The sequence below is a fragment of the Zingiber officinale genome, chromosome 6B, assembly GCF_018446385.1.
Source record: "Zingiber officinale cultivar Zhangliang chromosome 6B, Zo_v1.1, whole genome shotgun sequence".
In the NCBI taxonomy this organism is placed as follows: Eukaryota; Viridiplantae; Streptophyta; class Magnoliopsida; order Zingiberales; family Zingiberaceae; genus Zingiber; species Zingiber officinale.
Window position 1 is genome coordinate 14538323 of NC_055996.1, and position 13377 is coordinate 14551699.

Below are 13377 nucleotides of genomic sequence, written 5' to 3' on the forward strand. Positions count from 1 at the left end.
CCGATGGAAGTCGGAGTGGAATCCAATTGGGTGCAACACTATGATGAGGAGAATGACAAGCGGAGACTGATGGAGCTAGACTTGGCCGACGAAGCATGGGACAAGGCTGCCGTTCGGTTGATGGCATACTGACAGTGAATGAAACAGAACTACAACCGGAGGATTATCCCGCAATCCTTCCAAGTCGACGATCTTGTGTGGAAGAAGATAAAGTTGGTTGGCGACGTCACCAAACTCGAAGCTCCATGGGTGAGACCCTATAAGGTTGTGCAGAAACTCCACTCAAGAGCATATTATTTGGAAGACGAAGACGAAAGATGGCTCGAGCGATCGTGGAGTGCGAACCACCTCCAACCCTATAGGGTCGGGTAAGAGGTGTGAATAATTATATTTACCTGTATATGTGTGCCTTTCTTCCTAATGCAGAACAAATATGAATAAAATCGCAAGCATTCCAGAATCATTAGTCGAGCGGCGATTATAAACTCATATCTTCACCGACGGTCGAGCGACGACCTTAAACTCATGTCTTCACCGACGGTCGAGCGGCGACCTTAAACCCATGTTTTTATCGACGGTCGAGCGACGACCTTAAACTCATGTCTTCATCAGCGGTCGAGCGGCGACCTTAAACCCATGTCTTTACCAACGGTCGAGTGGTGACCTTAAACCTATGTTTTCACCAGTGGTCGAACGACGACCTTAAACCCCTGTATTCACCGACGATCGAGCGGCGACCATAAACCCACGTTTACGCCATGAAAATGGTCGAACGTCGACCTTTAAATCGAAAAAGATCGATCGACTAAGAAAACATATCGGAAGAACACGAGGCCACACTTCGGTTTGCATGACATCTTCGATTTGCATGACATCTAATCTAAATACAAATCAAAAATGTGGAACGGCCAGAAAGAGACAGAGAAAAATAATGGTTCGCCAGACGGACTATCATTCATTGATACTTCAAAAATATAGAAGTAAAACTCAAACGAGCAAGTTCACTCAAGATAATCTAAAACATCATCGAACAATGACTCAGTCAGCTTGTCCCAGCTAATGATCTTGCTTGTCAAAGCGGTGGGGAGGTGGTCGCCTTCCTTCAGTTGATCTATCGATAGCACGGTCGAATAGATGGAGTGCCCAATCGGCGACCTTATCGTTAAAAGCGTTTGAGCGGATGTAAGCCTGCTTCATGAGGTCAAACCTGCTCGACTTGACTCCCTGGTAAGTCTCTAAGGCCACTCAGGAAGCTTTCAGCTCTTCTTTCAACTTGGTCAGCTCTTCATCTTTTTCAGTGAGCTAGGTCTTCGCTGCGGTCTGGTCGGCCGATCGCCCATCCCGCTCGGCCTTCAATGTGGCCTCCACCTCCTTTAGGTTTTGGGCCAACACCCGATACTCCTTATTTTTGATCTCTAAGTCCTCGACGGTCCGGAGCTTTCTGATGTTGGCCAAATTGAGCTTGGACTCGAAGGAGCTGGCCTATTTAACAAGTCGAGTCAATTGATCAACCTGCTCGACGCCTTTGCTCTTCTCTGCCTCCAACTGCTCGGGGCTCTTATTCAGATCGGCTCTTAGTTGAGGCATCTCAGCACTCATCTGCTCCAGCTGCGCCTAGGAAGCAGATGATTGGCCGCTCAAGACTCGCAGTTGCTTGACTTCCTGCTCCAAAAATGTGAGTCTTTGGCACATGACCAAACTCTCTACCCAATGCTGCGAGGAAATGAGAAATTTTTTAGGGTCGAGCGGCGACAAAATGTAACTTGCAAAATACTTACCCCAGTAGACATTTGGGTATGGCGTCGACAAGCACACGTGGAGGTATGACCGCCGCACGGGCTTGGACGTCGGCCCATATCTGTGCTAACGATCCCTGGATGATTATTTGGTACTCCGAGGCTCGGGATTCAGCGTTGTCAGAGTCGTGCCACTCGTCCGTGGGCAAGTGAATGACCGCCGTTATGTGACGCTGGCCAGTCAGGGCAGATGGGATTGAGTTTGCTCTGCCAGCCAATCAAGACGTTGACGTTGACGGGATGCTAGACTTCTGAGTCTTCGGTGGTGGAGGCAGTATGAAAGCAACCGGCGGCGCACAGATTGTTCCTTGCGGCAGTCCAGACAAAGACAGCGTCTGATCGGATGAAAGCGAAGTATGTGGGACGACCGTCGCTTGCTCAAGTGCAGGGGTGGAGGTTTCACCCCGCTTCGATGAAAGACGTGGACTGGTCCTGGTTGGAGTCTGTGTAGCGGAGGTAGTAGATCGGGCAGCAATCTCCACGCGACGCTCCCCGGAAGAAGCTGATTCCGAGGCCTCTGCGACTATAATTACCGGAAGACGCTCAGGCGGGGGATTCACTGGGACAATCGCTTCACCTCCAACCGTACGGCTGGCTACTCCATCGCTCCCTTGAGCTAGGGCTCCTGTGCTCTCTCTGAGCGAATCCTCATGAGAGTCGACCGACTGCAAGCCGTGGCTCTCCAACTCAGCCGCGACCACAGCATTGATCTCTGCATTTGCGAGTTTGGCTTTGTCGGCCAGACGTGCGTGCAACATGACTTGAGCTACAAAAGAAAAAGAGAAATCAGTTAGATTCAAAAGTTAGACTAAGGAGCATACCTAGGCTGAACGAAAACCTTGTGCGGATCGAGCTCAAGCCAAATACGTAGAGGGTGCCCTCCAACAATAGCTTGTGGATATCATACTTCTAGTACACTCGGGACGGTCTAGTAGCTAGCACATGAGGTGTTGCCACCATGAGATCTGGGGTTCGAATCTCGACAAAATCGAGGTAAATGCCTCCCTTATATGTTAGTCACTATTCCAAAGGCTAGTAGCCGCCTGTGATTTACCTCCTCCGTGTTGGCCCTAGGACGGGTTGGCGGAGACGCTGGGGGCGAGCGTATTTGCCTTTTGCCACCTTGTGGATATCATACTTCTGACCAGCCAAGCTGGAAGCTGCCTGAAGGTAGTCTAATCGGCTCCTGTACCTACCGAGCGACGGTGGATTCAAATTTCTAGCTTCCAGCCGGTCGGGAAATCAGCCCGATCGGGGAATTTGACAAACACATAGTAGTCCTTCCAATGTTTATTGGAGGACAACATCTTATTGAAAAAGACCGAGCCCACTCGAGCTTGGAATATGAAGATCCCTGACTTGGATAGTTTTGGATAATAGAAGTAGTGAAAAAGTCGGGCAGACAAAGGAATGTCGTGCAGACGAAAAAGGACTACAACGTCGCACAGCAACCGAAAAAAGTTCGGCACTAGCTGGTGGAGAGAAATACGAAAGTATTTGCAAACGGCAGAAAAGAAGGGGTAGACAGGGACCGTAGACCAACGGTAAATTAGTCCCTAAAAAAACATACAAAGCCAGGAGGGCTCATGGGCCCGATCGAACGAAGAAGGAAGGACAATTTTATAGCCCGAAGGAATTTCGTAAACAGAGTTTAGGCTCTCTGCGTCACCCCTGTCGAATCTAGATTTGACGGAGATGTACCAAAGGGCAGGAATAGGGACAGGAAGTTGAGAGGAACTCGCCATCGGAAATAAAGATCGACAAGAACATAACAAGTTCGATTGAAAACGCTACGAAACAACCAAACGATCCAAATGAGAAGGAAGACTTACAAGAAAGGGGAAAGATCGCCAGAGCAGAGAGCGCAGCGACAAAATCGCAGGAGAAGAGCACACAACGGCAAAATCTAAAGACCAAAGAGCAAAATAGACGAGGACGGCACACGCGAGGCTTATAAAGCTTGCGGCCGATCGACGGCAACCGTCCAATCCAGGGTACACAAATCTAGAAACAAATCCAACCATTGAATTTGAAAATAGTACACACCACATCATCTGGCGGATGTCTGCTTGTCACATCCGGCATGCGACGACAGTATAGGACACATGTCCTTCAGTCAACAGACAGCATTTAAAGCCCTTAATTAAAAAGGTGTGGTCACGCGCTCAACCATAATCTTCGAGGATTTACGCGGAGTTTGAGAAATTCGAATGACGTCAACCAAAATCACGCTCGCCCGAAGGGATACGGTTAAGGACGAAAATTTTATGAAGTATCGCTGACCATCTTTCCGATCGACACACAATCTTTGCGATTGGCAAAGGAAAAGTAAAGTCGAGTGGCGTTGGTTCAAGGGTCGCTCAGAAGTTAATGGACCGCACACAATCCGATCGGGCATGGATATCACCTAAGGTAACAACTGTCTAATCAATCGAACTTTCTGTCTCCTTCAACTAGACTTGAGGGGAAGGCTTGTGATGCGATGATAAAAGCTTATGTGACATAGGTCAATAACCACAGTGTAAGTCAAAGTCAAAGCAGTCAACACCAAGGTTCAAGCAAGACTAATCCGACCAAGAGTGACTACATCAGCCGATCGGAATGATGTTGCCTGATCAGCGGGAAATCAATCTGAGCGGACCACCCACCCGATCGGATATGACACTTGCATCAGTCATGCGAAGTAATAAAGGAGAAAACTAAAGGTCTTGAGGAAGTGAAAACAAAGGAGAACACTCCATCTGTCATTTAATACACAAAATTCATGATAAATATAGATAATCAATATCATTAAATAAGAGAAGATGGAAAGTCACTAAGAAAGGTATGAGGAAAAAAGGGGAGAAAAATAAGAATCTTCGTCTCTATCATTTTCCATTTTCCGTCTTCTGTTTCTGACTTGAGTGTCAGAGGACCAACGCCAGGGATCCCTTCCCTGATTTTGATTTTATTTTGCAGAGAGGAGCGATGTCTTCATCCCGTCAGTGGAACTGTCACCTCCCCGACTTTCTAACTTCGCGCCTTCGGATAAGATCATTGGTCATTCAGCCAAATGGTTCGTAGGTTATCGACTAACTGTTAGGTCACTTAACGGATTTAGTAGCCAGAGGTAAAATGATAACACTGTCTAAACTCTATGAATTTTGATGATAACTAAATTGTAGAAGGCATTAAGGGTACTTGAGGCTTATATGCCTCAAGCCCTGCGTTTACAGGTCATATTTAGCAGCATATGCCCATGGAACGTTCAGCTTCAAGTGTAGGATATTAAGGATATTGCACAGAAATAAAAATTAACTCTTGCTTGGGGAAAAAGATTGATTGAAACAAGCCCTTCCATATGAAACTCAGTAACATGACAGAAGAATTATGATCTCAAAAAAATGATTGAAGAGAATAGTGAGACAATGGACTACCTCCAACCTAAGGATTGCCTGATCCCACTAAATATTAGACCTACAGACCTCCCGATCATACAAACAAGTAGGAATGATACAGCTTTGCTAACCTTGTTGAAAGCAGCTCGAAAGAAGGGCATGCTGATGTCGCAAAACTCAAGATACAAGCTGAAGCAGTACCTCCTGCAAGCAACAGATAAAATGGCACATTAGCAAGTACAATTGTTCATCTATATCATTAAAGAGAGTAAGCAAAAAATACATTGAGTTAATGCTTGTTTCAGATATCATGTAACTTCGATCATAGCTTATCACCTCTATAAACATGAGAGTAATCATCACTTAACTATTTGAAGATAGCTTACAAGTCAACAGAAGGATATCCAACTGAATTACTATATCAAACCATTTCAAAAATTAATCTGAATATTAAAAACCAATGCTTGTTCAGCAGTAATTTTGCGGCGAATATATACTTTTTTTCCATAACGTGTCAGCTTTAAAACAAGCAAAGGTATGAGTTAAAGGACACACCATCCAGTTAAGGCTCTTAATTCTTTCATCCGTTTTACTGGCAGGGAAAATTGGCTGATACAGACATACGGCACAAGTGATGGAACTGCTGACTTTTTGAATGGAAGATTCTTCCACCAAGTAAGGTTACTGCTTTCCTTGTGTTCTGGATTGTCAAAAAGTTCTCTCTGCAGGATGTGCAACTCAAAACGATCCTCATACATCGAGATAACAGACTCGAAGTTCTCCTGAAGCCATTGGTTCAGAAGAACCTGTAAACAACAATTTTGAAATTAACAACTAATACAAAAATAAAAATAATAAAAAGTAGAAAACTTTCCTGCTAATAACAATGATGTCCTCATTTCATCCTTTATTTTTACAGTGAATAGATAAAATAACAGGAATTTTAACTGAACCATTAACATAATCAGCAAAAACATTGACAGACTCTTTTTTTTCCTTGGTACTAAGTAGCATCTAAAGGGAATCTGAAACAAACACTTATGCATAACCAATAAACAATAAAACATTAAAGATGTTAAGGACAAATTCACTTTAGTCTGATACCTCATTCCGTAGCTTTTGAAGTGTTCTAGTGGACATCGAACATAAAGTTAAGCCAAAGACATTCATCTCTGTAAAAATGTCACTGTCAATTGAGATGACTTCCACATATATGCTAGCTATGGTATCAGCCAACATCACGATCATGTCTTCTAAAATATCAGCTCCATGTTGTGGCAGAAGCTTACTATCACAACAGCACCAAGGACTGGACAAAGGAAAAAATTGGCATGGGTGATGTATTGCAATCTGATTAGAATAGAGAAATTTTTGGTAAAAAGAATGTTGCCAAAGGTTATGTTGATTGACAAAACAATGAAAAAGTGTTATACAAAGGTAAAAAATAGAGAACTAGAGAACGAAACAGGTAATGTATTGCAATCTGTAATAAGTGTTATCAATCACAAAGGTAATGGTCTTCAAAAGTGTTATCAATGACAAAAGTAATGTATTGCAATCTGTAATAAGTGCTCTACAAAGGTTATGTTGATTGATAAAACGATGACAAAGTGTACATTTTGACACGCTAGCAAGTTGGCGTATCAAATTATAGACATCAGAACATCATTTTCTGCAGGATCATTATTTCCATTAAAAACACAATTAAGAGTTCATTGATAACCAGATAATTATAAAGATGAAGATTTTGATTGTTTAAATAAACAAATAATGAATCAATTTATCATATATGTAACAAATGCATAATGTAAAGAACTAGAGAAAAAAATATAATCCAAGGATAAAAGCTACAAAAACTATAGTAATACCTGGGTGAACCAAATCTAAGAAAGAATATCAGGTCTGAATATAGTTCAATCTTGCCCACTCTATTTATGTTTTGTAATATTCTGTCATCTTCCTTCAATTTACCAATAATTTTGGAAGGTAGATTCTGAAACAGAAATGAAGACATCAGCAAGTATGAAAATTAGAAACCTAAATCATGGAGGCACTTGATGCCATTCTATCATACCACATTGGATTCTCCAATTTCCAGGTCGTGTTCTACTCTGAGCCATTCCGTGCAAACTGGTAAAATTACTCCGGTTACAATTTTTGATGAAATTTTTAACCAGACATCACGGGTAACAAATTTACTGTTTTCTGGGATAGCATTGACCTGCCAATACAGTTTAGCATTAAATTAGATCTACACCCAGAAGAGCTAGTAAGTACACTTAATAAGCAAGAGAGTAAGAAATGTAATAAATCAGTCAGTGTTAAGCTAACAGAATTGATTCTGATATCTCATTTTTAACTCAGCTCCAGACTATCTATTGGAGTGATACTGTTTACTACCCCAGATATTAGGACTTAAGCAGGAATTAACAATATCTCTGGCATTCTCAAAAGCAATGAAGATAACAAAACCTTCTATCTTGTTTTCCAGTTTCTTCTGCAATCTTTTTTTTTTGTTAAACATTAACTCAAGATGACCTCAAACAAATCTTTGTTTTCTAGTCACTTCGACATTTCTTGGACCAATGGTAAAGCTCCCAAAAGCCTACATAAAGTTCTAACCACATTTGCACACTATAATATCAGCTTACTGATAGTTTTGAAGGGAAAATTGTATTTTTATTTTATGGCTGTCTAGATAACAGTGAAAAAAAATTAATTCCTTCACCAAAGTTCATGGAAAAAAATTGCTATCAACTTTATCTTGACGAGATCATTGCCTCACATAATAACGAATAAAGTTATCAAGTTAGACGGCATCCATTGAGTCACAAGTGAAAATTAGCTGAAATTTTAGAAAACTAAGATGCCTATCGAATTAACAAGCACCAAAAGGATATAACCACTACAGGCTCTATCATATATCTCTGATTTGTATATAAATGTGATCATTGAGCCATGGTCATATCTGTAGGACAACGTTAAAAGTATCCAAACAGCCTGCCTTATTTTGCAGCTGCTGTAAAGTAACCCAAATCAAGCGCAACCTAGGACCTTCATTAATAGCAAACATATTCAAGGGACTCCTTTTGCTGTAATAAAGATCTTCATAAACTTTGGTACTGAAAGCATGATCGTCTTTGATAGTGCTCAAAGCATCCATAAGTTTCCCGCTTATTTCATGCCAGTAATTGTTTGAGATAGACTCAGTTGATCTGCAACATAAAGGTGCATTCACATAAATCCATCATGACAAATTTACTTTAAAAAGTGACCATTTTTCCGAAGATATTCAAGAATATATCACAGGAAAAAGTGGACATGATAGTTCTGATGAGCAGACTAATCTTACCTACCATTGCTGGACGTTGCAGCATCATAAGATGGGCCTGCTGTGTTGCTTCCTACATTAGGAAATGTCCTGTCCTTTGGAACTACCCCAGCTAAGTATGCAAAGATCACACTGATTGTTAGAAGCATTTGGTCAACGATAGGAATCCAATTGTCTGCCACACTGTTTTTAGGAGTTATCAGCATCCCCACACCAAAACATTTAGGGGAGCTCTTCTTCATGCATTGAACCGTTTTTGAGGATGTACCAAAAAAAACATTTGCCAAAAATGGTGTAGAAAATCTGAACTGACTAATAAGATCAACTTTCCTGAGGTGCCAACTGTGGAATAGAGTATTAAATAAGTACAATCTCTCAAATCAGGATATTTAATATATATTTATTGAATTCCAAAACCAAAACTGTTTCTCAAGTTCTGTAAAGAAATATTTATCTAAGTTCTTGTCTCATTGAAGGAAAAAAAAAGTACATGAATGAACAAGGAGACAGCAAATAAATAAGTCTGTTTAAAATTTTGAGGGGTCATATTCACCTTCCTAACACCCTAGCATAGATATTCCTTCTGTTGACAAAGAGAGGTTCTGTTTCACAACATATACTTTGGACCCGTAGTAGAGTGCAAGAAGGTATAGAAGCACAGCATGCCATCTGATATCCAAGAATATGACCTCACAAATGCATTTGTTCATGTCATTGTCGAAGAATATGACTATTCATATGAGTTGCAACAAACCCTGCAAACAGAATAGGATATGTTAAAATGAAATTAAGTTTTTCACAAAACATCAACTCTTCATACTGATGCAGCACTTGGTTACGAATAGAAATATTATGAAATTGACATTAGAACGGTCATTTCAGTTTTTTTGGTTCATGCACTAGAGATCAGAAACAAAGTATATATATTAAAAATTATCTCCATCATATAATCTTGTTTATATTTTATTTTGAGATTGTATGACTTTGTATGATTTTTTTTATTTGCATTAATTGCTTTCTGCAGCTATATAGATACTACTTTTCGAGTTAATATCACTTGCACTCAGTTTCAAATCTTAGTTTTCTATATCTCTGCCAGTGAGAATGGGATTTTATATTTAACAAGTGAGAATTCATATGATCGATGGTAGTAGTATCATTTTGATATTTGATAAACTACATTGTCTGACTTTGTAAATAAGTAAAGGTCTAACAAACTTTGGCACGCAGAACAAACTCTCTAACTTAATTCATTAGTAAGAGCAGGTGAAAATCAGACACAAGGCAATATGTAAAACCCCTTCTACTCCCGCAGTGAAATTTCCCATATCCAAGCATAAAAGTGGAGTTGAAAATTCTTCATCCCAGGTCTATTGTCAAAATCAAATTCTCATCCCCCTTGAAATCTTCATAACCTGAGCATACTCTTTCTTGAAAAATTGATAGTTCAGTGTAAATAAAGCACCGAATTCTCAAGCTTGGCCACCACCCCCAAATCATGAGATTACAAGTAATAGCTTCAATGGTAGAAAACAATCCAAATCGGATGAGTGACAAACCCCAAAAAAGGAAAACGAAACTAATTCGGTAAGCCCGCAACCCAAACGCCGATCATGGAGTTGGAATGAGTAGCAGTACAGGGAGGAGCTCGAAGAAATCATACCAGTTGCCAGTTTCCGATCCAAAACTCGATTTCGCCGCCAGCAGCCGGAAGAGGACAGCGAAGAGACTGCGAGAGATCAGCCGTCAGTCAGCGGATGGCTTATTAGGGCGGCGACCGGGGGCCGGGAACACGTGAGAAACATGTGCCGGAGGTTTTTATATGGGCCGGGGGCCCGCCTATCCTTCTCCGTCTCCACGCCAGTAAAACGAACGGTGCAGTAGCAGCCTTATCCGCATTTTTATTATTATCCGAAAATATAAATGACTTAAATATCAGTTCATTCATCCATTGAACGCTACCTGGTGTTGGTTAGGATTAGACATGAATTCCTCGTGTTATTCCAGGCGACGCCAGCCGCGGGCGGTCCTCCGGTCCGCCCCGCCGTGTCCGGCCGACGCGGCACGTGTCGGCTCCCTGTCTCGCCGGCATCATTAACCAGGCATGCGTTGATCAGGGACGCAACTACGTTTCTCCGTAGCAGAACAGGGGGCCTCCTTCCGCCTCCCTATCCCCCCTCTTCCTCTCAGCATCTTTCGCCTGTAGCAACTACAGCAAACGCTGAGCCATTCGCCATCAGCGATAGTAAACCATAAAATCCCATAATTTATGAGAAATAAAAAGTAAATACATTTTAAAAAATAAATAAATAAATAAAGCTTATAAAGAATTGCAGAAGAAATTAAGGCACCCATAATTGAACGCGGTGCACGAGTCAATTCCACTGTCCTTTCTTTCAATCAACCTCTTCCCATTCTTTCTCTTTCTCTTTCCCCGTCGCCATCGTCTTCCACATAAATAAACCCTAAACCCTAGACAAAACAATGTATCCGCGTCCGCGTCGTAATTAAATCTGTGTCACGAATTGCTGAATTTGGTATACGCGATGGAGTCGACTCCGGACGTCTCCGGCGGAGCTCTCGGCGGCAGCCCGAGCTCCGGCGGGGGGGAGGTGGCGGCGTCGAGCCGGTACGAGTCGCAGAAGCGGCGCGACTGGAACACTTTCCTGCAGTACCTGAGGAGCCACCAGCCGCCGCTGGGGCTGGCGCGGTGCAGCGCGGCGCACGTGCTGGAGTTCCTCCGGTACCTGGACCAGTTCGGGAAGACGAAGGTGCACGTGGCGGGCTGCCCGTTCTTCGGCATCCCCTGCCCGCCCGGCCCCTGCCCCTGCCCGCTCCGCCAGGCGTGGGGCTCCCTCGACGCCCTCGTCGGCCGCCTCCGCGCCGCCTTCGAGGAGAACGGCGGCCGACGCGACGACAACCCCTTCGCCGCCTGCGCCGTCCGCATCTACCTCCGCGAGGTCCGCGCCTTCCAGTCGAAGGCCCGCGGCGTCAGCTACGACAAGAAGCGCAAGAAGCCGCCACCGCCGCCGCCCCCGCCGCCGCCGCCGCCCGCTGGGGACATGGGAACACCTTCTTTATCGACGTAACCGATCGCCAATAATCTCCTCGGTAAACAATAAACTGCATGTGATAATTATATACGTAATAACTAGCCTTAATTAATGTTTAGACTTGCTAATTAACATTAAGTATGTTCTAGTTCATGTGAGGGAGAAGAAGGAACTTGAATTGGCAAAATGATCGACCAAAAAGAAAAATTACCAAAAATTAAAATATTAGGGTTTGTATAAGATGTGCCTTGCTCACATATAGTTTATAGCAAGGCACTTTTCTTCTTATGTTGAAGAATACTAGTTCTATCGTAATTACTTAGAGATCGATCGAAATCTTGACTACTAATTAATAACTAAATATAAGCATTAAGTTGATTTGGTCGCATGATAATATGGTGCAAAATCTTAAATCTAATCAGATGACACAACTATTCTCGATCATTCGCAAGCAAACAATAGATATTTGTTAGGGGAATTAGCTGAGTTCATATCCTATACTAATTGTGCCCTAAATGAGAGCATTTATTCAAAGTTTTATGATACAAGGAACTATTTTGGCAGATATAATTAAATGATAGTCCGATGTAAAGCTCCCGATAATGGAGAAGGGTCTATGTACATAGTCTTATTGTAATTTTAGGTGAAAACTCCCTTTCAGTTTGGTAGATATGATTAAGGTGATTAATTATTTTTATTTTGAATTTTATTGCTGGCATTGCAACGTTTGGTACACGTGTTTTCCATTTTCATTTTCTGAAAAACGCGTGTTTTTTGAAAAATGATGTTTGTTTGCGTTTTTCGTGCTTATTTTCTAAAAAAATAACTAACATTTTCTAGAAAATAAAAATGGAAAACGCACGTATCAAACACACCATTTTTGTGTATGTGTGTGTGGATTTTGGCTTTTTTGTATTCACTAGGAGAACGAAGGGCTTGCCTTCTGAGGTCTCCTCAGGGTTGTTTGGTTTCACTATATTTGCTAACAAGGAATTACATATATAATTTATTTTATTTTATATATGAAATTGGCATATAATTTATTGTTTCCATATATTTTGGATTCTGATCCTAATTAAAGTATTATTTGGCCAAGTTATTTGTTGTATTTACTCAAATATTAAAAAAACCAAAAAGATCGATTAAAAATATATCCTAAGTGATAATAATTATGATGTCATGCATGATTACATGATATAAATTAGGACAAAATGCTTAATAAATTAATTTTTGAATCCTTTTATTGAATCACTTTTGGGATGATTTGTTATGGGCTAATGCATTTTATAATAAAGTACCTGAAGAAACAATATATAAAGGAAAATTTTATTATCCTACACATCTATGGTGAGCCTCTAGTATATTTTTTTTACTTTTTTTTAGCTTAAATGTTAAATCTTAAAAAAAAATATGTTGACACTAGTGCTCATGGATGATGGCAAAAGACAAATACGTTCATCCAGCACCTCCATCAACCCGTCCTAGGTCAACACGGAGGAGCACTGGTGCTCATGGATGAGTGTATAGGATAACATTCTCTACTATTCATTTTGAATTATGGTATAGGCATTTGATATACTACACATCTTATACTGCACACACCCCGTGCCCACCTTCCTCCAAAAATAACAAAAAAAAAAAATCAAGGGTTGAATCCTTTGACATTGAGATATCTAGAATAATGAATCCTAAGACAAAAATCATTCATATCCTTATGGGCAAATAAATTTCACAACAAAAATCATTTACAACGCTGAATAATTTTTTAAAAAAAATGAAATAGTAACAAATTTAAGTCAATGACATAAGAAAATCGTAGA

The 13377-nt window shown here is 41.3% G+C and overlaps 2 protein-coding genes across 3 annotated transcripts; one reads left to right on the forward strand and one right to left on the reverse strand.

Annotated features, from left to right (window-relative positions):
* Positions 1–4647: 4647 nt before the first annotated feature.
* LOC121992059 lies at positions 4648–10736 on the reverse strand. Of its 2 annotated transcripts, XM_042546193.1 has the most exons (11): positions 10467–10736; positions 10168–10392; positions 9058–9259; positions 8526–8846; positions 8178–8388; positions 7248–7394; positions 7042–7166; positions 6278–6482; positions 5729–5979; positions 5305–5377; positions 4648–4871 (listed from the first exon to the last, which is right to left on the reverse strand). In XM_042546193.1, the coding sequence occupies exons 3-11, from the start codon at positions 9171–9173 to the stop codon at positions 4830–4832; spliced, it is 1491 nt and encodes a 496-aa protein (XP_042402127.1). In that variant the 5' UTR covers positions 9174–9259; positions 10168–10392; positions 10467–10736; the 3' UTR covers positions 4648–4829. The 2 variants fall into 2 exon arrangements, with proteins under 2 accessions (XP_042402127.1, XP_042402126.1); XM_042546192.1 differs by lacking the exon at positions 4648–4871 and having other exon boundaries at positions 5114–5377; positions 10467–10732.
* A 139-nt stretch (positions 10737–10875) lies between these two features.
* On the forward strand, positions 10876–11715 carry LOC121992060 (protein G1-like3). The gene has a single exon (XM_042546194.1). The coding sequence runs from the start codon at positions 11051–11053 to the stop codon at positions 11591–11593; it is 543 nt and encodes a 180-aa protein (XP_042402128.1). The 5' UTR covers positions 10876–11050; the 3' UTR covers positions 11594–11715.
* The last annotated feature ends 1662 nt before the right edge of the window (positions 11716–13377 follow it).